General features: G+C 52.6%; 3 protein-coding genes across 4 annotated transcripts in view; 1 reads left to right on the top strand and 2 right to left on the bottom strand.

The window, feature by feature from the left end:
- Positions 1-4,497: 4,497 nt before the first annotated feature.
- IUM83_08014 (quinone oxidoreductase) lies at positions 4,498-7,608 on the top strand (the record flags this gene model as incomplete). 2 transcript variants are annotated; one of them, XM_067932361.1, is made up of 7 exons in its annotated part: positions 4,498-5,292; positions 5,373-5,447; positions 5,522-6,019; positions 6,069-6,601; positions 6,654-6,702; positions 7,302-7,490; positions 7,585-7,608. In XM_067932361.1, 7 exons carry the CDS (start codon positions 4,498-4,500, stop codon positions 7,606-7,608), a joined length of 2,163 nt encoding a protein of 720 aa, XP_067783080.1. The 2 variants fall into 2 exon arrangements, with proteins under 2 accessions (XP_067783080.1, XP_067783079.1); XM_067932362.1 differs by lacking the exon at positions 7,585-7,608 and adding an exon at positions 7,576-7,584.
- Positions 6,735-17,148, bottom strand: IUM83_08013 (Enzymatic Polyprotein; the record flags this gene model as incomplete). The annotated part of the gene is made up of 4 exons (XM_067932360.1): positions 6,735-7,101; positions 7,199-7,257; positions 14,079-14,316; positions 16,775-17,148. 4 exons carry the CDS (start codon positions 17,146-17,148, stop codon positions 6,735-6,737), a joined length of 1,038 nt encoding a protein of 345 aa, XP_067783085.1.
- A 594-nt stretch (positions 17,149-17,742) lies between these two features.
- The window catches only part of IUM83_08012, a gene marked incomplete at both ends in the record, with an annotated part of 48,396 nt that continues 40,073 nt past the window's right edge, over positions 17,743-26,065 (bottom strand). The window contains one exon of the mRNA XM_067932359.1: positions 17,743-18,903. Within this exon, the coding sequence (XP_067783087.1) occupies positions 17,743-18,903 (1,161 nt within the window). The remainder of the gene's footprint in view (positions 18,904-26,065) is intronic.

Below are 26,065 nucleotides of genomic sequence, written 5' to 3'. Positions count from 1 at the left end.
AATTTATAAACCATTAAAGAGTTGCAGACGACGTGGCGACTGCAACTTTTCCTCTGTATCAACTCCTCGTCGACTTGGGGAGAAAGGAAACAGGAAAGGTTAGAGAAACTAGCAAACAGATTTAGAGACTTTTGTTGCCTGACTTTCTCGACGTTATCTCTCTTTACTCCTACCCTTGCTCAGTGGCTTGGACCACTGAGCAAGGGTAGGAGTAAAGGGAGATAAACTCGAGAAAGCCGAACTAGAAACGACGCGAGAATCCAACAGGTATGTTTGCTGGGCTTATTGATGATTCCGACCAATGACTTCCATTCGACGACAACCATAGATTCCAATGTCTCCACTTGCACTTTATAAATGGTATCAGCGACCGCAGAAATGATAGGGAGCTGTTGAAAATGACGAGATAGCGATCTTCTCTCACCAGTGACAGACTTGGAGAGAGCGATAGAAGTCTTAGAGAACGCCTGTGCGTCGTAGAAAAGTGGGAAAATGGCGGAATCTGAATCTGCATCGATAGCGACCGCATTGGGGCCCCGAGCAATACGGACGAGTGCATAAAGTGGTGTGTTGGAGGCAATCTTCACATCAATACCAGCGTTCGAGTCAAGAATAATTTTAAGGTCGTATTAGCAGAGAAGGCGACATGTTCTAGAGTGTCCAAAGTACCATTAGCTGCACCCTTGGTAGGACGGACATTTTGAGTAACTTGAACAGGCATTCCATCTGTTAAAGTTTTGGATCGGACTTGTCAGAGGAAGGAATAGCAGAGGAATATAACAGCGGAGGAAAGCGTGAAGGTGCCGAAGGAAGAGGTCTTGGAGGAGGAAGGATACCCGGAGGTGGTTGTGAATTAGCAGTCAAAAGACGGAGTGAGAGGACTGGTGGTCCCTGGCGGGGGAGATAATCCCCCTTATTCTGCAACTAAATAAGTGGTCTACATTGTACGGGACAGCTCTATGAGTGAGTCCCATGTTCTCCTGCACAGCATCAGCACGTCGGAGATGCTCAACTTTAACAGCCTCCCACATCGAGGAACGTGCGTTGCTTGCTGGGTTGCAGCTTGCATAAGTTTAGGCATAATTATTATGACCTTAGCACTCGGCGTGGACAATTTGTGCCTTCACCGGTGGTGATCTTCTACCCCGTGTGGCTTATTTCGCCTGTAGGGTGATATGCCAAAGTTGTTGTGTTAAATGTTTGGTCATTTAGTATGAGTTATGAAGGGTTAGTCAGGAAACCTTTCATGTGAAGGAGAAACCTGTTCACCGATAGTATGAGCTACGGGGCTAGTCAGGAAACCTTTCTTGTGAAGGAGAAAATCTGTTCACCGATTGTGTATGCTCTAAAGTATTGTGCATATTGCTCGTGATCGCAGATAATTGCATTGCGACTGTACTTCGCTAGTCAGGAAACCTTTCTTGTGACGGAGAAACCTGTTCACCGATAGTTTGCTAGTATACTTGGCTAGTCAGGAAAACCTGTTTTTGTTGAAGGATAAACCTGTTCACCGTTGCTTGCATGTACTACATGTAGATTTTGTGGGCGTGTATTATACGTATTCGCATTTATTTGATTAACCTTTTCGTTTGAATCGTTGCAGTTTTGAGTGGCTACTCAGGAAAACCCTTTTATTCTGGTTGGAATAAAACCTGTTCGTCGAGAGTACTTTACTCGAGCTTCTTGCTCGTGGATATTGAATGTTTTGCTCTTAGCTTTGTTTCTGTCTCCTTTCGGAAGTCTCGGTAACTTATGTTACTACCGATTCTCTCCTTTTACATGAGTTGTTGAGAGGACGTAGCCATCTCAACAGGTAGGCTTATGAGCCTCCCAGTTTCCTCAATCTGGTCAAAGTATTACTTGTCAGGAAAACGTCGTGTAAAACTTGTGGTTGCTATGCATTTCTTCGTGCACTGTGCACGAAGATTTCACCGAATGCAGTTATTTCAGGCATACAAAAAGCTAGTGGGTTCACGAGAATGCAATCATTCACTAGAATTCATCGTGCAATTTGCACGATGGGACTCGATGCGTGATCAGCTCGAAAAAAGAAAGAAAATATACATTTTTCAGCGTAAGTTTTGGGTGCTCATCTCTCTAGCTAGTGTTTTCCACGACAAGTGATCTAATCTTCGTTCTCTGCCCCTACTAGACACAGACGAAAACGGAAGACGAGATTTGATCTGCTCGTACAGAAGGCCAGCACAGTCGGTAGAGCTTTTAGCTCGGCGCAGCTCGGTGTTTGATAGTAAGCCTTCTATAACTTGCATCAGTCGCTGGAGCTCAGCCAGGCGAACCTTTCCAACTCGGGTAGCCATGTCATGCTTTGACAGTATCCGTAGTGCAGGTGATCCAACACACCAATGCTGCCATATTAGCCGGAGTGTCCCGTTAGGAAGTACAAAATCTTCTGCAACTCGGCGAAAGCCACCACCCCATTGCTGTAGCTCGAGAGGTGATTCCGTCGTGGAAACGACATCAACAGTCCTTCTATCCGGTTGTTCGCCAGCTAAATGGGTACAACTAAGTTGTGAACGAGCAAGAACCGCAGCAAAAGCTGATTCCAACGCCTCGATCGTCGTTATTGAACCATGAACGTTCCGTTTAAGAGTATTCGCGAAGGAATTAGTCAGACCTTGTTTTAACGAATCAATTTCCGCTTTGTACTGTGCCAAGGTGACCATTATTCCCACATGTGGAGGAATTCCACTTGGGGTGATGGGATCGTTGACTTGAAAATTACGACAAACAACTCGTTGGCGAAGCCACTCAAAATGCGATCGATTGCATGGTGTAAATAAAGAGGTAGTGAACAGCAGGTGATTATGTGGCAAGTGTTCGCGTAAGAACACAAAGTGATACAGTATTGAAGCAAGACCGAACTGACACACCATTCGCAAGCTTGGTGGTGCTCCAGAATAGACGGTATCCATAGCAAACTTTAAACGCTTTTCTAGCTCCAATCGATCTTCTTCAGAGCTGGTTACTGGGCTAAAAAATGAGGGTAATGTAGCAAAGTTTGGTGAATCAAAGGGCAGACCAGACACATAGTGCCCAACAATCATATCACCAGCAACCTCAAATCTCACATACTTGTCCTGGACCCCAGGAAGAGTCCAGCCAGCGCGAAGGCATATTGACGCAGCGGACGGACCTGATGTTGAGCAACTGCTAGCGTATGTAGAGGCTCTTTTCCTCGCCGAATGAGTGCCAAAATCCTTCACTGTCATCCCTAACTTTGATAGCACAATTTGCAATACGTCTTCACTTAGCACGCGTTTCAGTAACTTGAGAAATCGACTGTATTGATTTCCACCCTTGAATAATTTTCCATCGCTGGCGAAGCCCAGAACAGCAAAATAAATCCCCAAGCCCAAAATCGGACAAATCTCTGGCATCGTCGGATTGGCGTAAATATGGCGAGGACCCCGAGGACGCCTACCGTCTTGGTCGTTCTTCACGTGTGCAAATTTTATGGTAACGGCATCTTCTTGCCACGAAACATGTGCATGTCGAATGGTTGCTGCATTCTTAGCGCGGTACATTAAAATCCAACAAATAAGTAAAAAGGAGTGACCAAAAACTTCTTTCTTCTTGCTTGAGCGCAGCATAGCTTTGGCAATCTCTTTGTACATCGAAAATGAGAACGGCTCCTTACCCTCAGTAAGTCGCTCGTTGTTTCGCTGTGCAGTGCGGGCAACAGTATGATGGAGTCCGTTGAAAAATCTTTTCATTTGGCGGTCAAAACCATGAGGACGTGAGTGCTCAGTCGTAGCGTACAGATACACTAAAGCCGAGCGAACATTACCAAACGTGGACTTCCCTCCTATACCGCGCTGCTCCATCGAGGTTAAATAGCGCATGCAATCCTTAGTCGTTAGCACCTGCAGGTCCATGGGGCTTTCCAAAGGTTCACGTGTGAACCATTGAGATATGCTGTCATCATTGACGGACTCCAGTGCGAGAAATTGCCTTGTAAAAGGACTTCACGGTGATCACGATCTGTGTTGGCATATAACCACCCCGCAAGCTGTATCAATGCACGACAGTACGCGTATTTGGTGGACGCTGCGGTGGTGTTGCCGAGTACTTCATCAACTCGAGCGTCCAGGGCCTCCATGATGCTGTTGTGCAACTGTTCACTAGATTTGAAGTCTCAAAATATTTTCTAAAATAGACTGCGTGCACTTTGCACGACGAAATCCATTTATCTATACATTTTGTATGGTTTTGCTTATAAGCGATTAGAGGTTTTCCCTTAGCAAATCGTGCTATAAACTGTTTTCCTATTAGAAATGCCAGGGTTTCGGTGACCCTTCAACAAAACCATACAAAATGTATTTTTCTGCATACACCGCCATGATTCGCTGAAATTCTTGCCACTAGTCTCTATTCGTCTAAATTCACCGATCGAATATCGCAGCACTGACAGGGTGCAATGAAACGACAGAGAAAATTGTTGTTACGCACGGTACTACTTTAGATTTCCTCCAGGGCTTGTCGGATTCGTCGACGGGCGGCAGCGTGACGATCCTGAGTGGTGACGGTGCGTCGACGGTGAGCGGCACGGTGACGCTGGGATCTCACGGCGGCGCGAGTTCCGTGAGCAGTGGCGCGGCGTCGTTGACGAGCGGGTCGGCCGAGACCGGTTCGTCTGGCGCGTCGTCGACGCAGTCAAGCGGGTCGGTGAGCGTATGTGGCGGTGAGTCTGCAGGTGCTGGCGGGTCGGTGCGCGTGTCCGGCGGTAGCAGCTCGGTCGACGTGGGCAGCTCGTTGGGTTTGGCCGGTGGTGCTGGCGCGACGGGCGGTGACGTGACGATGTCTGGCGGCGCGAGCACGTCGGGGTATGGCGCGTCGCTGGCGTTGCACAGTGGAGCAGACTCGAGCAGCAGTGACGAGGTGCGGCTGGCAAGTGCGTCAGGTGCGGCGTCGGGCTGTGTATCCATTTCGTCCGGCTGGGCGTCTAGGTCTGGCAGCCCAGACTCTGCTGGAAGCATCAGCATGTCGGTGGGGTCGTCTGTCGGAGACGGCGGCGATGTGGTCGTGCAGAGTGGGTCGAGCGCTGCATCCGCTGCGGGCGACGTCATGTTGACGGGCGGTTCGTCCCTGTCGGCATCATCTCCGACTTCTGTCGTGGCAGGCGCCGTTCGGTTGGAGGGCGGCAGCTCTGCCGGAGACAAGACCGGCGGCATGGTGTTTGTGTCAGGCGGGTCTGGCGTCGTGCAGGGTGGGTCCGTATCCGTGCTGAGCGGCGGCGGCTGTGACGCGGCTGCATCGAGCGGTGAAGTGACGGTGGGTTCGTCCGCTGGTTCTGGTGTCAGCGGGTCCGTGAATGTGAGGAGCGGCGCTTCATCCAGCGGCGTGTCCGGCAGTGGCGACTCGCTCGACAGTACGTTCGGGTCAGTGGTTGCCGGTCTAATGTCACGTCCATCGGCGGGTCCGTGTCGGTGCGTGTCGGAAGCAGTAGCGACTCATCTGCTGGCGGCGCGGTGTCGCTGGTGAGTGGCATCGGTGCGGCCAGTGGCAGCATCAGTGTGGCGAGCGCAGCCACGACGGCTCGAGTGTGAGCGGTGACGTGGGTGTTCACACGGGCGGTGCCGGTTCCGGCGCGTCGGGCTCGTTGTCGGTTGCGTCTTGCACGAGTGCGATCGGCTCGAGCGGGTCTGTGGTGGTGTCGAGCGGTGATTCTCTCTCGTCGGACGCAGGCAACGTGGAGATCCGAGGCGGGTCGACTGTCAGCACGAGCACGCGCGGAGGCTCTGTGTCCGTGTCGTCCGTCGAGGACGGCGTGGTGAGCTTGTCGTACGGCGTTCGTCGCAGTGCTGTCGGCGGCTCGGTGGATGTCACAGCCGGTCCTAGTACGGACAGCAGTGTGGGCGGCGGCTTGGTGAGCGTGCTCGGCGGATCTCTGAGTGCGTATACTGGCGTTGCTGGCGGAGTGGCCTTGGCGGACGGTGCTGGTTCGTCTGGCGCTGCGACCGGAGGCGGCATTGCGCTGACGGCAGCGCGAGAGAGGCTGGTGCGGGTGGCGTCGTGGACATCTCTTCTGGCGCGGGTTTGCTGGGCAGCGGCAACGTGAGTCTGGCAAGCGGTGCTTCTGCGAGCGGGGACGCGTTGAGCGGCTCTGCGACGATCGGGAGCGGCGCGTCGGTGGTTGCGGTGTCGGGCGTGGTGACGGTGGCTTCCGGTTCATCGGAGGCTGCTTGCAGCGGCAATGTGTCCGTGGGGTCTGGCGAATCATCTACAGCGGCGGCAGCGTGTTTGTGTCGGGTGGCTCTAGCAGTTCCTCGACGGGCGGTGCGGTGTCTGTGTCTAGCGGCACTGGCAGTGTCCCGAGCGGCGTTGTGTCGGTCGGAAGCCGTGTTGCTAGCGGCGAGTCTGCGTCTGGCGCTGTGTCGGTTGCGTCTGGGAATGCAGTGGACGGCGCATCCGGCGCTGTGCACGTGTCCAACGGGTCTAGTGCTACGGGACCCGGTGGCTTGCTGAGCGTGGCGGGCGGGTCTAGCGGCGCGGCGGGGTCGGAAGGGAGTGTTGTCGTGAGCGGTGGCGGTTCGCTGACGGGGTGTTCCGGTTCCGTGGACGTGAGCGGCGGTTCTTCTTCGTCGAGCGGTCTGGTGGCGCTGTTGGCGTGTGTCCGGCGGTGCGTCTTCTAGCAGCGTGGGCGGGGACGTGACTGTCTCCGGCGCGGATCTGGTGGCAGCGGTGTGTTCGTCCGTAGCGGTTCTGGCGGCAGCCTAAGCCTCGTCCAGGGCGACAGCAGCGTTGTCGGCAGCGATGTGGAGTTGCGTGGCGGTAGCGTGGAGAGTCGAACGCGGCGCAGCAGATGAAGGCCGTGGAGTCTGCGAACGCGTCGACATGTCGATTGATGGCGGTTTGCCCGCGGTGATTGTAGGCTGTTCGGTATTGCCGACGAGCGGCGGCGGTGCCATGGGCAGTGATGGCATCGCCCGCTGCGTCTCCCTCTTGACACTGGAATTGGCGGCGGCGGCGGTGCCGAAGCGCGACGAGTCCACCTCGAAGAAGCCCGAGGTCATGACACTCAGTGCGTACGTGTAGTCGTTCGCGACGATGGTGGACAGGCACGTGATCAGCGGCTCCGTGCTGGCTGAGGAGGACGAGGCGGACGTCGACCCGGACGCGGAGGAGTACGAGCGGCTCCACCGCCGTGGAATCGAGTGGCACGTGCAGCCTAACATACACCAAGCTGGCCATGGCGGCCTCCAGCTCGTGATGCGCGGCCACCAGCACCGTGCTGAGCTGCCCGCAGTAGTCCAGCAACATCTCGTAACTCTTACTGCAAGGACGTGATCGAGGAAACGGTGGCCGACAGCCAGCAGTGCAGTCTCTCGGCGCAGAACACGGCACTCATCGCGTGCGTGGACGCTATCGCCGTCCTGTTCGCGGCCGTCATGCTGGCTGCCAGGATACACGCGCGCAGGTTTGTTGCTACGAGTGTTGTGTCAGCAGAAGCTGGCTACTTGCATACAATGGTATGTCGTGTATGGGTATTTCTACGTGCTACCGACGTCTTGTAAGAAGGGAATGTAAGAAGGGAACTTATTTTGAATTGCCTAGTGTTTTTAGTTGTCATCGCCGCTGGGAACGTAGCTGCTATCGCCATCATCGCTGAGAGAGCTATCACTACCTTGACTAGTAGACTCATTTACTGTACCTTCGACACGAAGTGTACTTTGAGTAGCTTGGATTTCACCTCTGTCACGTGGACGCAACCTTGACAATAGGATCCGCATAACCCCCAGTGAGCATTTACAGAAATTACCCCGTCGGGCTCGTAGCGCGGGCTTGATATCGTGCAAGCATATTCACCGTCGTCCAGATCAGCAATGAAATTTCATTTGGAACTAGCTCATGCACAACCTCATCATCGGTACCAAACATGTCGTCCATGTGCTGGAGAGGAACTTCATTTCCACCTCCCGGGACTAACTCTGGCGCAACTTGCTCAGGTGTCTGAGCGTGACGTTCAAGTGGGTGTGCAATTTGTTCAGGCGTCTGAGTGTGACGTTCATGTAGGGGCGCAACTTGTTCAGGCGTCTGAGTGTGGCGTTCATGTGTGGGGAAATCTTGAACTTGCTCTTGGGTTGGAGCTGCTTCCGTGTGACCAAACTGATGTTGCTGTTGAAATGCATGATGATCTTGCTGTTCGTATCGTGTAATGTGCTCGGCGTGCTCGATCTGAGCTCGACGCTGAACGCCATCTTGTTGCTCCAGCCACCACGGGATTCCACTCGCAAAGGCAGTATCAATTCTCTCAAAATTGATGCTGCCTCTCTCCCGCTGAAAAAATAACCGGAGATAATCGTATACCTCTGTTGCGGGTACGCCGTAGGTGATGAAGTACTGACGTAACTTCTTGCTCTCGTATTCATTGATTCTGGTGTCCGTTTGCTTTAGTGCTGTGCACATATGATAGAACTCGCTTCGACTGACGTACATTTTACTGCCAGGATTTCCTTTCTGTAGGTTAGGATTCTTCGCCCTGTCCCACGGGTCACTTTTTCCGATAGAAGCAAAGCAACCTATCTATTTTCTACAACTACCCGGAGCATTTCGTGAGTTCCACAGAAAGTTTTCGTCAGAGCTGAAGTGGCAGGTATGTTTTGCTTTTCTTGAACCCGAAACTATTGATGCGTGCATAGCGCTGAAACTGGGGCGAGTTTGTGCCGCCCTTCAAGTCGCTTTCCGACCTGAAACCACGGGCGAGTTTTGGCCGCCCTGCATCATGCACCTACCTCTTTCGCAGCTAAACCTGAGGCGAGTTTTTGCCGCCTGCAGTCTGAAGCTGCCGCTTTACACGGCAAAGGTGGGACGCATATTTTGCCGCAGTATAGGCAGCTTTTCACGTGGAAGCCGCGGGTGAGTTTTTGCCGCCCTGCGGCCTGAAGCTACCGTTTTCTGCGGCAAAGGTGGGACACGTATTTACGGATGTCGAATCTGCTTTCCGAGGTGAAGGCACGGGCGGGTTTTCCCTGCAGCACTTTCGCAGCTAAAACTATGGCGAGGTTTTGCTGCCCTGTAGCCTAAAACTACCGTTTTCCGAGCCAACTGTGCGATGCGTGGTTTGCTTCCTACATATGCTAACCTTTCGGGTCAAATGCAGTGGAAAGGACCTAATGCCGCCTCCGAACCCAGAGTTCAGCGGCAAACATATCGCGCTTAGCTGGATTCGGTGGTCTTGAAGGGACTATTTAGATTCGGCTTGCAGGTGAGCAACTTTTACGACTACCCTGTTGCGAAATACGACTACACGCGGTAAGTTCACCATTATATGTACACAAACGTTACCTCATATTGCAACAGAGACTTCGGGATCAAATTACAATGATACACAGAGGCGAAACCCTCCGGTTCAATCAAACTCCATTACACCGAAACTCTCGAATAGTGGCTCGATGATCCGTCCGTGGGTTAGGCTGGTTCACTGGTTGTTGCCGCGACGACACCAAGCATGGACCAAGAGCTGGATTTTGTTCAGTATGGCAGTCGTCTTGTTGGTATCAGCAGCCACCACCCACCATCGATACAACCGCAGACCTGGCAGCTCTGGTGCACACGTAACAGCAGGAGACAGCGCGCCAACGGACGATTCGGCACTAGGTCACAGCACCGCCGTCGCCGTTGATAGTGCCAGCTATATGACACACATCCGTCGCCGCTCTTGGATGGACCAGCGGCATACCGGCGGCGAAGCAGATGCCACGGGCCCGCGGATGTCTTCGTTACCACCCCAGATGCACACCTGCTGACCTGGGGAGGCGACGACGCAGGTGTGCAAAAGTTCATTTTTGGGGGATGGATGTTGTTCCAAAAAGTTGACTCCAAAACGTTGCAATCCCTGGAGTAAAAAGATCATGGTTGTGCGGAGTCTAACTTATTCTCTTTTTTTATAAAATTACTATTTCATCGACACTTATTGACACTGTATAAAATAATATATAAAAGAGAGTAGAGTAGCCCTAAGTAGTCGTCGCTTTTATTTGGAGAGCCGGCACTGTCGACCCTGTCGAATCCGGCAATCCTGTATTATTTGATACTTTACGGAGTGGTCCTCGGGGACATGATTACCACCACACGATCGTAGTTAACTTGAATTCGTAAGATTCGAGGCATGAGTTCGTGCGGCGGTATGGGTTATCTTTGTATTTGAGTATATTTGGTATGAGTTCGTGCGGCTGTATGGGTTATTCCGGTGAGCCTGAGTATGTTTAGCATGAATTCGTGCCGCACCGCCTCGTCGAGCAGCAACCAATCCCATTCAGCAATTCAAGATGTCGAACACAAGCACCACCCCCAGTGAGACCCCTGCGTTCGGCCTTCCGCTCACGCACCAGCCTTAGCCTGACCCAAGTCGCTGGGCGTTCGATAGCTATATCCACAGGCCAGCACCCGTGCGCTACCAGGACCCGATATTGGCTCGCAACAAGCACCGCCTGCCAGAAGCAGTGATGTACCTGAATCCGAACAGAGCTCCCCTCGAGCCCTGCTCTACATGCGCCAAGCCTGTCCGCTCTGCGCTGTCGAACATCAACTGGCATCGCCATCGCAATAACCGCGACCTGAAGAGGGATGGGGCCATTTCACCGATCAAGAGTTCGAGCTAATCAACCAAGTTCGTCAGTATCGACTTATCGACCGCGTATTTGGCTTGCTCGGTGCTATCATTACGGCTGCTGATGGAGCGAATACAAGCGTTGGCGATTCAGACTCTGTCGTTTCGCTGACTGACGCCACAGACGGGATGCACCTTGATAGGGGTGATGAACGGTAGAGAGCGGGTGCAACGATGAGCTGTTGTGATTAGCAGGAGACCTCTAGTAGCATAATAGACAGTTCTTGCCCGCTACAGATCTGCCCGACGACATCTCTAAACGACTTAGATTGGTTATGGATGGTATTTCCGCGCGTGGAGCCTCACCTGGATCCCAAATTGAGTCAGTATAGAAATAGGTAGTTAGACGCGCACTAACGAGGTCTCATGCCCTTAAGGAATGTCGAATTCCCAGGTAAATAATTATTGGGTTTGTGTTATTTTCTTGTCCGCGTTAACGATCATTTTTGTAAAAAGGTGTTGCGTTGTTGGTGCTGGGATAATTCAACGTAAAAAAATAGCAGTGTTGGGGCGTTGATTGGAGCCTCACGTGAATTTTGGCAATCCAACCTTAACTCACGGAAATTGCAACACGGAGCAGTTTGAAAGGTGGTTTGAGTATCTGAGTGCTGTTTCATCTACAAAATACGGGCCATGCTGCCATCACATGGATGGCGCAAGCTATCACACAAACCAAACTAATCCTGCACCTAACTCCAGAACGCTAAAAACTCGACATTCAGGAGTGGTTGGAAGATAGCAAGGTATTTCGCCTATATGAATATGTAATTAATTCTTGCATTTAATTCTAAAGCGCTGTGCTGCTTGATATTTACATAGGCAGGTGCGTACGCTCACGCGAAAAAGAAGCGAAAAGGGGAACATGGAGATAGCGGGCGAATGTGAGCTGTCGGAAGATGACGAAAGCGATGGTAACAGCGACGAAGATGGCGGTGATGGCGACTGAATGTCGGGTTCTCCACTAATATTCCTTTCCTAAGTTTTTTTTCTAACACGCTAACTACCATCATCAATCGCGATATTTGACAGACACGGTAATTTATCCATTCATTTCAGCTGTTATGTTGCCTCATTCAATCAATTGCACGAGTATGAACACGTGACCTTCTTACAATTGCAAACAATAATACAAGAATAAGAAGGATTTTCAAGCAGCCGATATGAATGATATGGTGTTGAGATACGCGAAAATAGACCTTAAATTCGGAATGTACGCCGATTTTACCGCTTACATCTGCATATCGTTGTCGGTTTTACGTATGTAAGTATAATACCCCTAATTATTACTCAAAGTCCGTTCAAGGTTTGGTGGCCGGGACAATATACCTGTACTGCACCTATCGGGTCACGCTGCCTGGCCGCATGGTCAATTGGGTACCCGCACTCGTTGCCAAATCTGTTTAACAGTCAGGTCAAACGTTCATATTCGTTATGCAAATGCAATGTATCACGTCACAACAGCAAGACGTATTCCAAAGTCAGTTGAGTGTCCCATGTACACTCTATCAATCATCAAAGCCTCTAACTGTTCGGAGTTCGTAAGAACTGTGGTTGTCCCTCCAGGCGAGTTTGTCATTGAGCGACACCAACCTTCAAGCTACAATAGCAAGGCAACCTTGCCCTTCCGGTACAACGATGCCCTACCCAGTCAAGTTTGTCATTGAGCAACGTTATCCACAGAAATTCAAAAAGCAACACACCAGGTGCACTCGCCTATTGCTTTCTGCTCGATATAAGGATCTAACCTCCGTCTGTCGTCGCACTTCAACAAGCGCACATCAACTACGCGGCAGCAGCGGAACAAGCAAATGCAAGCTATGAACGCCACGACCGGCAGCGAGTCCCGCTTCGGAGCTTTTGCGGAACCCGGCGTTCCCGTTCTACCTGACTTCGTACCTTTACCCATATGTGGTCACTGTTGTCTCGCTTTCATGAAATGATTCTTCTGGACGCTATACATTGGGTGAACACGGATCGGAAACGACTGTTCTACTTTATGATTCACGATTCGTTTGGTCATGACTGGAATGTCCAGGTAAGCCTCTTCCGGCCCGGGGAGCGACGCCATACTAGACACGCTCTGTCTTGAGTTGTAGGCGTCGGCTTGAACTTAGATTATGGCGGCTAGTTTCAGATTGTATTGGATTGTAAATGAGATCGTACCAAATTATACTAGTTTGTAACTAGATTGCTTCCTAACTTTATACCACTGCGGCGCGTGATGCCATTTCCGGTGAAGCCGACGCCCGTACAGACTAGTTACCTTCCTGTACGTTTTCGCCTCAGTTAATGGGCAGGATACTGACATTGAAAGAGTTGCTTGGTTGGAGAGCAAGCGCACATTACGGATGCTAAGAACAGCATCGTAAGTGCCGTTCTTCTCGACGGATATCACTGGTGTGCGTTGTGCATGAGCTTGGAGAGATGGACGTAAACAGTGACGGGTCCTCGATACGACATGAAAGCTGTCGAAACCATCGACAATTGGTTCAAGAACGACTTCAACCCGCTACCGAGTCACGACAAGAGCTGGAAATGCGATATCAGCAGGGATTGCCAGCAAATGGGCGGGGTGTTAGTTAGTTGTGACTTTCATTGAAAGCTACCTATACCAAACCTACGGTGCTCTGATGGATGTCGATTATCTTAGGAACAGATACTTGCTTAATGTCCTGTCAGCGTAACTCAATAATGCATAACGTCATTGCAGGATATGTCCCAAAGATCGAAGTCCCGCAGAACGTGTGTGTGGTACGCAAATTAACGCCAATTAAAACGTCCTGTTATGTGCTTCGAATATAACACCGCCCAAACATTTGGATGCTGTCAGCTCAAAATGCATTGTCTTTAGATGTCATCTGCTGGAAGCGCGTGCAGAATCGGGATAGGATTGTATGAGATTGTATTGTTTTTGGTACAAGCTGTTTGTGGTAGGTTGTGATAGATAGGACGGATTGTGACAGATTGTCGGATTGTATTGAGACGGTGGTAGAATAGATTGTGGCAATATTTCTGCCATATCGTTATACTACACCTGTTCACCTTCAAAACGGCTAATTTCTAATTCAAACCAACAAAATGTAAAATCAAAACTGCTGAACTCGAACAGCTGCTGTTGGGATATTTTATTTTATTTGCTTACTCGACAACTGGCATATCTTCCATATGTATGGCTCTTGCATGAAAATTCATTGTGTACAACGTGCTGTTGTAGCAGATGTAAGGGGTTATTGCCTCGCGGACAAGAATACCCGCCGCCATCCTGAGGTATCCTTCTCGGTGCTTCTTAATAGTAAGATGCGGGGGCACTTGAAGGATGGCCTGGTGGCGACGCGCCAAGAAGCGCTTGATCATGGACTTGAAGGTGGAAGCGCAGTTCTCAATCGGATTGAGCATGGGGGAATTGGGTCCCAAGCGCAGTAACTTCGCCGGTAAAACTTCGGCCCACCTCCTTGATGCTTGCATGGTTCGAAGCGTTGTCACAGACGAACACGACGTTGTCGAAGGGCGTGGTCTGGCTAATGTGCTTCAGCAGCCTCCGGTTAAACTTGTTGCACTCGTACGAGGTGTAGGAGCCAAAGCGCTTCTCCAAGTACGTCATATCATCCTCGGAGGTGCACGCGAAGATGTGGATGTCTGAGCCTTTGCTAGTTGTGTTCTTGTCGACGGTACGCTTGCCTTCTAAGCTGCATCCACCTTGACGAGAGTACCACAGATTAAAATTAATTTCGTCTACATAAAATATTTTCTTAGCTTCTGTTTTGTAGGTAATCAAGTTGACCACGTAGTCGCAGCGCACCTTGTTGTGGGGAAGGTTGTTTTAGTAGTCGTTGTCATGATGAATTTGCTTCATGGTGTACATGCGGCCGTCGATGTGGCACTTCATGGTTTGGCGCGTTACGTTTTGCTCGAACAAGGCTTCCAGAGCGTCGACCATCTCACTCAGGAGGTCTCGACCTGTAAGCTTTCCAATTAGCCCACATGAACGTCTGTAATCTTTGCATTGCGCCTGTCACCGCGCGATTTACGCGGTGACACGTTCCACGCGCCGTTCGCACGTGTGGTGGAGACCCAACTGTAAGCCGTGCGAAGGTTGGTGTCGTTCCTGGCTGCCACGTCTTGCCATCCTTGGTCATCACGGACGATGCGAAGAACGCGAAGGCTGGTGGGCTCGTTGTAGAGAATGACGCAGCGGTGTGGGGCGCGTTGTGTGGGAGACTTCGGCGGGGAGAGCAAATTGCGGAATACGAGAATGGAGTTCAAAAGCGCTGAATCGGCGCAAGGACAGCAAAGCTCTTCGGCCCATCCGTTTTGGCTTGAAGCGCTTCGCGCCATGCAGACACAGTACCGGAGAATTTCCCGTTATAGAAGATACACCACTGATTATGATTTTTGCCTGTCATGCAGTTTTGATTTTCCATTTTGTTGTTTTGAACTAGCAATTTGCCGTTTTGACGGTGAAAAGCGTAAATCTTGACCGACTTCATGCGAGCACAGCAAGGGTATAAACGACCCTTGCAATATGTTCAATTGGTGTATCTGTTGTCAATACTAGGTGAGATGAAGAACTATTACTGATGAAGTAATACACAACAGCTCCTGGTCGTAAAGCGATTTGAAATTAAACAACTATCAGCGAAATTTGATATCGATAGGTTGATCAGCGACAGGCATAAAAACATAAAAAAGAAGGAGATTGTGGCTCGGATCGCAGGAATCGATGCATGCACAACAGTTTTTTAGTTTGAACAAATTAACTCCTAAAACACTCTTCTTGACACAGATGTTACTAATACTATGTATTTTAACAAAATTAGGTAGTAATTTTGCTAAAACGATATAGCAACAGTTAAAGTAAAAGAACGAATTGCAATATCAAGCGGGCCTTAAAGCATGTGAATCAGTACTCGGCATTGTTATCATAGACGTATTATACGTGTACCTGCGTCCAAAGCTGGCAGCTGTTGTTTTGATTCACAGTCAAAAGGTTGACCAACACGTATGAAATCGTCGAAATTTTGACGGGGAATTTTCCGCGCGCACGAAGCTGCCCAAAGCTCGTGTGCCACACGATGCTTGAGAAGCACTACACGGTGTGGTGCCGCTCAAGTATTGCGTGCAAGCGCAGCACGCCACACGAACGGCGTCGCTTCCTCGACGTCTTCAATTTCAAATCTGGGCAGAGACTGGTATGCCGTCGCCCGCCACAACGACTGTCGCAATGCGCGGCGCAATATGGCGGTATACAGTGCTCCAGGGTTGGAATCGTATATGCATTCGAGAGCGCTTTTCTTGACTTTCGAGTACGTGCATTGTATGCAAAGATGTTGCCTTCCGAGTTCCCCAGGTTCAACTTCATGAAGTGCATACAGTTGCAACGTGTTTGGTGCCCCACACGCTCGGGGTTTGGTCGTGACTGTGCTGATGCAGTCCGAAGTCCGTCTGGGCGACAGTGTCCAAGCGCAAGACACCGCGCCGGTGCGTGCCCGCCTGGCAGCGACATCTACTTTATTCAGACAGGCTAGATGCAGTATCAACTACTGACTAACTACAATACACGCCCACTTGCCGTGCACAACTTGAGTTCCGCTCGTATGCCTGCTCTAGCCACTCGGGGTGCGCCCACACGTGCATACCCTACTCGTCGCAGCCGTCGAGAGACTTGGAAGCCACGTGCTTCCTTGTTCGGCACTCCGTCGTCGTCCACGCCGTGCAGCTGTCAACCGAGGTCGCCAGTAGCCTCACGCCACGCCTTGCTTACTGTACGTTCGTGTGTCGAGCTCGTTCCCGAGCACACGTTTCGGATCCAGGCGGCTTGTCCGCTGGCCGTCTAAATCCAGAGTGAGCTCGTCTCTCGAGGCTCGCTGAGTCCGGAGATCCCGGAGGTCCCGTAGATCCCGTGCAACAGATCCCGTCGACCGCGAGGCCGACCGGATTCATATACCACGCCGACGCTGGCCTCCTTACACGGCTTCCTCATCACCCGGGTCTTCCACGACCCGGGCATCTCTGTAGTGCCTCTCGTACTCCGCCACTGACGCCCATCGCGCCCGTGCATGGCCATCGTCGAGCCATAGCCCGCGGTCACAGGTAGTCCATCGACTTGGGTCACAGTATGGGCACAGCTCATACTCTAGCACGTACCGCCCTGCACCGTTGCGCTGTCGCCGCCTCCGTCGCTCCACCACGAGTCCACGCGTGGCGTCGTGCACAACAGCGTCGTCCACTGCTGCTCGCATCCGTTTCGTGCCTCCATCACTCGTCGTTCGCCTAGCAGGCGCCTTCGCTGACCGTACAGCCGATGCTGTCTCCGGTTCATCCCGCGTCGGCCGCTGGTCTTCATAATCGAGCTGCTCGTCAATGTCACGCGCGACCTGCGCGAGTAATGCCTCAGGATAGTGATAGCTAATGTGGAAAGACACGTGGGCGATCAACGTCTCCGCCTTCCTTGTCTTATCCTCTCGTGTCAGCACAAAATTGTCGTAGCCAGCAGGTTCCACGATCCGTGGTGGTCCCATCCACTGGTGCACGAACTTCGTGGCGTTCTTGCCACGGGCGGGTTGTGTATCCAGACCAAATCGCCGACCTGAAACTGCCGCTTGTTCCGCGTCTTGCGGTTGTAGTACCGAGCTTGTCGTTCTTGTTCACGTCTTCGAGCCTGCTCTGTGCACTCATGACTCCGTTCCGTTGCTTTCAACAGGTTCGCGTGGTACGCTGGCAGCTCGCCAGCTTCCGTCACCTCCGTTCGTCGTAGAAGCTCGTTGGGAGCTCTCAGTCATCGTCCCATCATGAGCTCGTTCGGGCTCAACGCCACCGTAGAATGTCTAGCCGAGTTATAAGAATAAAGAGCGAATTTTACCCAAAGGTTCCAATCGACTTGTCTTTCGTCTTGCATGAACGTCGCCACGCAGTCCCTCCATCAGCGGTGAAAGCGCTCCACCGGCCCGACTAGTTGAGGTCTGTAAGGCACGGGGTTGATTTGGTGAGCTGGTAGGAGCTGCACTAACTCCTCGATTACCTTGCCAGCTAACTCCGGAGCTCCGTCCGTCAACAGCTCGCGGAACACCCCGAACCGTAGCACCACTTCCTGCATGATGAACGTTGCCACCGTCTCAGCCGTGCTCCGTCACGCAGCTCGCCACTGCATACCTCGTTACGTATTCGACTGCAGCGATGACATACCTGTCACCACCGTCAGCTACTGGAAAGGGTCCGGCGATATCAAGCGCCCACCGGTCTCCAACTGCACCACCGCGCAAACCGCGTAGCGGCGGTATCACTTCACGCGACTTCGCCTTCCTGGAGCCGCACTCTGGGCATCCCCGCACCCATCGTCGCACCTCTCGATACAATCCGGGCCACCAGTACAATTGGGCCACGCGTCCATACATGTGAGGACCACACAGGTGTCCGCTCCACACACTGCCGTGCATCTCCTTGAAGACCGCCGACCACATCGTCGGTGGAAGCACAACTCGCCAGCCGTTCGGTGTCTCAACCGTCGCCAGGCCGTACTCATTTGCGACCGTCATGCTGCCGGACTTGCCGTCCGTGAGCAGCCTCTTCACAAACATGCTGCGCTGCTGCGCCGTCGCCTGCTCGTCGTCGCTCAGCCGGAGCGTGTAGGCATCCACAAGGGCAGTCTCCTCGTCGCCGTCCATGTTATCTACGCCGGTTGCCATCGTCACTGTGCTGTTCGTCGCGTACTTGGTTGTCGGAGCACTCTCCGTCGTCGTCACAGTCGACCCGTTCGCCGTCTTCGTCCTGGTCGAGCCCTTGGACGTGGTCTTCGTCTTCGTCACGGGCCTCGACGTCGCTTCCATTGCCGTGGGTGATTTCGCACTCGTCTTCGTGCGCTTTGTCGCCGGTTCCGCGTCGCCTCGTGGTGCAGGCGTCGTCTTCATCGTGCGTGTTGGGCTCGGAGCCCCCGTTCGTGTCGTAGTCTGCGTTTCCAGGTGCGTAGGACTCGCATTCCTCGCCCGCGTCGTAGCTGTCGCCTTTTTTCGCATCGACGGCGCCACCGCATGGTGTCCGTCGTCTAGTACGGCATCAGCCCGTGGCGCAGGGGTTCCCTGGTCGCGTGAGGCTGGAGGCGACACTGGAGGCGCGGCATTCGGCGCCGTCCGAGGTGCCGTAGTGGCCGCCGTCTCCGTGTTCGTCGCCCGTGGCGCCACTGCCGTCGTCGGGGCCTCTGCGGTGTCGCCCAGCGCCCTGTCCTCGCCGTCCGCGCCGTAGTCCCCGTAGTTGAAGCTCGCCCGGCACTTAACGCCGTGCTGATCGTATCATCCACGCTCGTTACTGTCGTCGCCCAGTGCACGTGCCGCTGCTCACGCTCGTGGAGGCGCTCGCTGCGTCTCGTGGCGGGCTTTGCCGCCTGCTTCACGCGCTTCTGGTCGGTCGTGGCCGTCACTGCCTCGTCGGTCGTCGCTGTCGTGGCCACACCGCCGTCCTCGTTAATCACCACTGCTTCCGGTCCATTGCCGTCACCTCTATCGTCGCCGTCCTCACACTGGCCTCCATGCCTGACGTCGCTGTAGGTTGGCTCGGAGCCTCCTCAGGCGTCGCCGTCGCCGTCGTTCCGCTCACTGCGCCGCTCGGTGGTACCACTGCTGCCGTGGCCAGCGCTGACACGTCGCTCGTCGTCATCACGCCATCCGGCGCTGTGGCTGCCTTAGTGCGGCCAACTGCCGTCGTTCCCGCCACTGGGGCACATGTAGTGAAGCAGCCGTCATCATCATGTCCGTCTTGCCCGCCGCTGTCGTCCTGGTCGTCGCGTTACTCGGTGGCATCACTGCCGCCGCTGCAGGCGCCGGTTCGCCACTCGTCGTTCTCGCACACTCCAGCAGACGAACTCGCACTACCGTAGGCGTTGGCAACGATGATGACGTAGGAAAATGGGTCGGCATACCAGCGACAGCTCCTGCAAGTAAAGCGGGCCCAGCGTTGGGACCAAGCGCATGTCGGCCACGTATTTGTCCAGCGAGGCATCCATGGGGCCTTGAATGGGGGCAGCCATCGAGCCAGCATGGGAATGGCAGCACGTCACCGACTTGGCTGATGAGATGCTGTCGATCAGGACCGGCAGCATGCCGCCCGATCACGCTTCCAGCGTGGCCGCCGTGGTGCCGTCCGTCGAAAATCGGGTGGAAGTCCATTGGAACCGGCAGCATGCCGGCCGTACTACCGTCGATTGTCTCGGTGCGGTCGATCAGCACCGGCAGCATACCGTACATGCAGTCGGTGCAGCCGTCGTCGGAAGTAGCGATGGGGTGGCAGATCCGGTCGCCAGTGGAGCAATGATATTGACAGGGAGCACGGCTTGATCCCGGGCTTGCAAATCGGGAAATGAAAACCAGGATGCCAAACCAAAAATCTTGGCGCGATGCAGGAGGTTCACGGGAGCTTTTGGCGGGATCTTTGTGCCGCCCAATCACAAGCAGTGATCAAGTAAGTGTATCACGGGATTGGCGGAATCCGATGTGATCGACGCGTGATTGGCGGAAGCGAACCCGGCGTAAAAAAAACTCGATTCCGATTCTTTGACGTGAAGTTGCATGTGTGATCGTTTGAATTATCGACTTCGTGCGCAGGTAAATCGCGAGTACAGGGGGTTGTAATTGTACCCGAGAAATACGCAATGTGCTGGAGAATTAACTGGAAGGAATTACAAACTAGAACAAACACGACAATACGTTTTGCGCTATAAGAACTACCATACTAGCCCTCATCGGACACAAGCTATTAGGCATAATCAAATCGGCGGATCCATACTGAAGAGCTTCATGGTATTTTGGCCGTCGGAATCCGCTTGTGTCCGCGTAAGTGGGAGCGTCCCTGGCAAGCCAAGACGATCAAGAACGACTATTTATCGTAACTACTATGTGCGGCACGGCGTGCAAGACACGCTGTGACCTACAAACCGAAACTTTCATCATGCCTCGTGGGAAAATTTATTATTGGGCAGCCTATACGAACCATATCATTCGGTCCCCAGAGTAAGAGGAGCGCCGAACTTGATGAATTTGATCGAGAACCATGCCTGGTCTCCAGTCGTGACAACGTGGCTTCCTTCTTTCGTTCGGGAAACTTAATTTTCATAACGTATCGCTACTTGGAAATACCGATCAATTTCGATGGTACATCCAAGCCCTCAACAACATATTACTCACTGCTTTTTTTTCTAACGTCACACTTGAGCCAAACACCCTATAGTACTGTCGAGCCGCACTCATGATCATTATAACGGCGGTGTTGCGTACAGGAGTGATCCTGGTATCACTGGTGGTAGCGCTACCAAGTCCACTTCATACTTACTCGTTTACCAGCATATTACTTGCTCGTACCTTCAATCTCCACCCTGTCAACACCGAAACCCGCATTGATAGTGCTGCTAGGTTACTATTTGTACTGGGTCGCTTTGTGATCGTCTAAAATGACGGCTGTGTTAAATACCGCACTAATGATAATTGCCATCACCCACACAGCTAAGACTACCAGACGCTTACAACACACGCCCACTTGCTACTTTAAGTAATCGTTATCCACGCCTAAAATGGTAACTACAATATCGTTTGCACAGGACAAGTTTGCCCCGACCAGCATGTCGTGATCCACAAACGCTCAGGGATGTATCAATTATTGAGGTGGCACCGCCAATACAACTAACGCCAAAGAATGTATACTTGTAAATTACTGACTCTTCAAGCAACATCTATTTCTAATGTCTACTCTGTTGCAGTGCCCAAGGCGCAACATTTCCGCGTCGAGGAGATCGTCCTCCTTGTAGTGGGCCTACTTTGGCTCACTACTTTTGCTTACACGTTGCGCTACGTGTATGAGGAAGCGTAGGGGTTTATTAATAATTTGAATTAATTATACTTGAGTCCACAAGTATAATATAAATCAAATAAAACACCAAGTAGGTAGTTTAAGGTAAAATGAGAACTGTATTGTTTTGTGAATTGATCTTCCTTCTAAATCTGCTAAAACTGTTTATCATCTATGAAAGGGTTGGCAGCGGCTGGCTGTCAGAGCCCCGCTAATATGCATGTCTCTGATTGGTAGAAAGATGCTGCTTTCTACCAATAGGATCTTTGGGTATGTGTGGACCACTAATTGTGGTGGCCCACTTCAATGTATCCATTGGTGTGTCTTACACCAATGTGAGGAAGTATCTAAAACCTTTAACAGATATTTATCTGTTAAACCATAAGTGACAATGTCATGCACAAGTGACAGTTGTCACTTGTGACCGTTGTCATGCACAAGTGACTGTTGTCACTCGCGTGTAACCCCGTTACACCATCCCCCTATTAAGCTTAGACGTGTCGGTCTCGACACGTCAATTAATATTGACTGCGTGTCAATTGTTTGTGCTGGGAGTTTCCGTGCTCATCCGCAATGAGCACGATCAAGCTGAAGACCACCATTGCAACAGAGTGTAAACTCTCTGTTGCTGTGTACAATGCGCGGTAGCGCGAGGTGCGCCGCTACCACGGGGACAGACAACACAGTGTCTGTGTACGATTCTTCGATGTCGACCGCGTCTATGTGTCGACATCTCTAAGCGAAATTCTGTTGCTTACCGTGATCGGGTAAGCAAGCGCCAAAGCACTTCGAGTCCTTCTCGAAGTGGCAAGTATTAGCAACTCCACGCTGTTGCGGTGGAGGCTGGTGTCCGTGCGCCGTGCGCACTGTCCGTCCAGGTGGCGGTGCATATTAGCAACCGCGATCACAACAGGTATACTATGTGTATACCTGAGAGCTTCAATGATCTCCGTGCTAATTATCTAGCACGCGAGTTGTCAGTCGTTGTAGATTACTACAGCGCTCGCACTACCTTCTTGCTGGTAGTGCGTGTTGGGTTTCGTACTCCTTCACCATGTCCGGAACGTCTTTCATCAGGACGTTCCGTGGTTCCCACGTGTCGTGTTGGGGAGGGAAACCTCTCCAGCGAATGCGAAAACAATCCGGACCTCGGATTGTTTTCCTATGATCAACAATTCGCTGGACGATCCAGCGAATTTCTCCGCGTGCGTCTCGCAGCGGTGGCGGAGGTGGTGGAAACACGCCCCGATGGTCAACGCCGTGTTGACCTTCATATCGTGTTGCTCCACGACCAAGTGACGGTCGTGGAGTACATTCAGAGCGTGGCGGTTGCCGCTCTGTTCCTTCGTGTCCCGGCTCTGGCGGTCTCCCAGACCGCCTTGAACGTGCCGGTCGGGCTGTAGGCCCGACTGTATTAACTGCTCCAGCGCGACTACGCGCTGGAGAGGAGGGTTTCCCCTGTCGAGTCTGTCTCTTCGGGTCAGACGAGCCATTTGGCTCGTGCTGGAGGTATGGCTTTAACCGCCCGACATAAAATGTCGGGTGGAGGCGCATGCTAGACGGTATGTCTAGCGTGTATGCGTTGCCGTGCCGTGCCGTGCCAACACAGTGAACGGCCCGATGAAGCGCGGAGCAAGCTTGCTTGCTCCGAAATCCGAAACTGCATGTTTGGGCAGGTTTTGAGTAGATACCAAAACCAATGAATTCGCGTTGAATTCATTTGTGTTGCCCCTGCCAATATTATTGGCGTTCAGCTTCTGTTTATCCACAGAAGCTGCAATCGTGTCCTGGACAAACCGAATTACGGCTTGTCTTTTTTGATAAAGTCAATCGCATCCGAGCTGAACTCGTTCAGCTCGCTCTCCGCAAGAGGACCGGCCTCTGCGTGGTTCTTCGCGGTGTCTGCGCCCTGCGCAGACCCGTGGTCCTTGTTCCTTGTGGAGTCTGTGCTCTGCACAGACTCGTTTTCCTTGTTCTGGGGGTCAGCGCACTGCGCTGACCGTTGGTTCTTCCTGCCAAGGTCTGCGCCCCGCGCAGACCTGGTTGTCTTGTTCCTTGTTGTCACGGCTGACACTGTGCAGGTGTCAGCGGCTTTTTACGACTGCTGTGTTGCAGTCGTAGATCCTCCCCCACTTAAAGTGGGAGCCACCACTCCGAGTAAACTCGGCAGACGGGGATGCCGCATGGCATTCACGTAGAACGGTGTATGCCCGGTCGAGGCATGCACCGAGTTATTGATGGCGAATTCCGCCATTGACAAACACTCGCTCCAGTATTGGAACGAGTGGGCGTAGCTCTTCAACATATCGACGAGCACGCGATTCACGCGCTCGGTTTGACCGTCTGTCTGCGGATGATCCGCAGTCGACATGGAAAGCTGGCTCCCAAGAAGTGTAAACACTTCTTGCCACAGGTGCGCTGTGAAGCGCGGGTCTCTGTCCGACACGATGTCGGACGGCATGCCATGGTGTTTGAACACCATGTCGACGAGCAGACGGGCCGTCTGCTTCGCGGTCACCTCTGCTGGCACCGCAGCAAGATGTACCATCTTGCTGAAGCGGTCGACGAAGACCACAACACCGGTATTCCCTCCGCTGTCCGGGGGAAGACCAAAGATGAAGTCCAAAGACATGGACTTCCAACACTCCGACGGAGTCGGTAGTGATTGCAGTGGAGCCTGCGCAAACGGCGCAGGCTTCACGCGTTGGCACACCTCGCAAGCACGGATGTACTTGCGCACCCACTTATACTGGTGGTGCCAGTAGAAGTCGCGCGTGACAAGGACGTAAGTCTTCTCACGTCCGAGATGTCCCGCAGTCGGGGCGTCATGATACTCGTACATAATCCTGAGTCGCAGGTCATGGTCATTCGGCACGACAATGCGGTCCGCGTTGTCGTCGACTGCGTTATAAGTAGCAGTCCGTCGTGCACACGAAAGCGGTGTGCACGCGCTCGAAGGTGCTTGGGCAGCTTCTGACGGGACTTGTCAGAAGGCGCTGTGCCATAGGCCAGCAAGAGCTTCGCGTCCGCGTCGTGCGCGTACGCGGCCTTCACATCATCCAACAGAGATGATGTGGGTTTGCTCGATCGCATGGCGTCAATGGCATTGACGTCAACAGCTTCTGCATAGTCCGGCCGACGTGATAACGCGTCGGCCACTACATTCAATCTTCCGGGTTTGTATTCGACCCGGAAGTTATACTCCGCAAAGAATGAGAGCCATCTCGCCATTCTTTGTGATATGTGTGGCGACTTCACTGCGGTACGCAGTGAAGCATGGTCGGTGTAGACCACAAATGGTCTACTCCCAAGCAAGTACACTCGGAACTTTGCGAGTGCATACTTCATGGCAAGGAGTTCCTTGTCATGTACCGGATAATTACGCTCAGCTGCTTTCAGCTGACGCGACTGGTAATAGACGACACGATCACGGCCCTCGTGATCGTGCTGCATCAACGCGCATCCGATCGCGAAATCGGATGCGTCACACACTACGTGAAATGGGCGATCTTGGTCAGCCACTGCCAAGATCGGCGCCTCAGTCAAGCCCCGCTTGACTGCATCGAATGCCTTTTGGCAATCGGTTGTCCAATTCCACACAGCTTATTTCTTAAGAAGCTGTGACAGCGGGCGAATCTTGCCCGCATAGTCTTCCACGTACTTGCACAAGTACGTGGCCAAGCCAAGGAACTGCCTCAGTTCCTTGACACTTGGAGGCGTTGGCCATTCATTGATCACTCTGACCTTTTCCGGGTCAGGGCGAACACCATTCTTCCCTACGAGACACCCGAGGACGGGTATCTCGCTCGCCCCGAAGATACACTTCTTCAGGTTCGCGTGGAGCTTATGCTTTCGCATAAACTCAAGTAGCTTCCGGAGATGCACCCTGTGCATCTCTACGTCGGTCTTCTCGTCCATAGCCCGGCTGTGGATGAATACATCATCGAAGTAGCTCGGTGCGAAGTCGCGCACCGAGCGCAACAAGTGCGTCACGCACCTGTTGAAAGTCGCAGGGGTGTGCTTAAGCCCCTGTGGCATTACTAGCCATTCCCAGAGCATGCCGCTTGGCGTGCTCACTGCCGTGAGAGGGATATCGCTCTCACGCATTAGGATTTGATAAAATCCATCTCGCAAGTCGAGAGCACTGTAAACGGTGCTTCCGGCCATCGAATCGATGATAACATCTTTTCGCGGTATCGGCGTCTGCGCCGGTACCATCGCATCGTTCAGCTTGTTGTAGGCATGAACGATGCGCCATCCGCCCTGTGGCTTCTTGACACAGAACGTCGGAGCACTGTGCGGGGACTTCGATTCCGCACTTGTCCTGCTTTACGACGACTTTCAAAGAAGTCGTCGATCGCTTTCACTTGCTCTCGCGGCAGTGGCCACTGCCGCGTGACACAGTACTTCGTGCCCGGCACGAGATCAATCTCGTGCTGAATGCCCTTATCCTGCGGAAGCTCCGCAGGAATCTCTTCCGGGAGTACGTCTTTGTACTCCCTCAACAATTCGTAATAGGGACTCGACTTCAGCGAGTCCCAACCTTGTTCCTCGAAGCGCTCTCGCTTCGTCTTCGCACTGAGAGTGTCTTCACTCTCAGTGGTACTT

Source organism: Phytophthora cinnamomi (assembly GCF_018691715.1).
Source record: "Phytophthora cinnamomi strain GKB4 chromosome Unknown Contig102, whole genome shotgun sequence".
In the NCBI taxonomy this organism is placed as follows: Eukaryota; Oomycota; class Peronosporomycetes; order Peronosporales; family Peronosporaceae; genus Phytophthora; species Phytophthora cinnamomi.
This window is presented reverse-complemented; position numbering and strand designations above follow the sequence as displayed.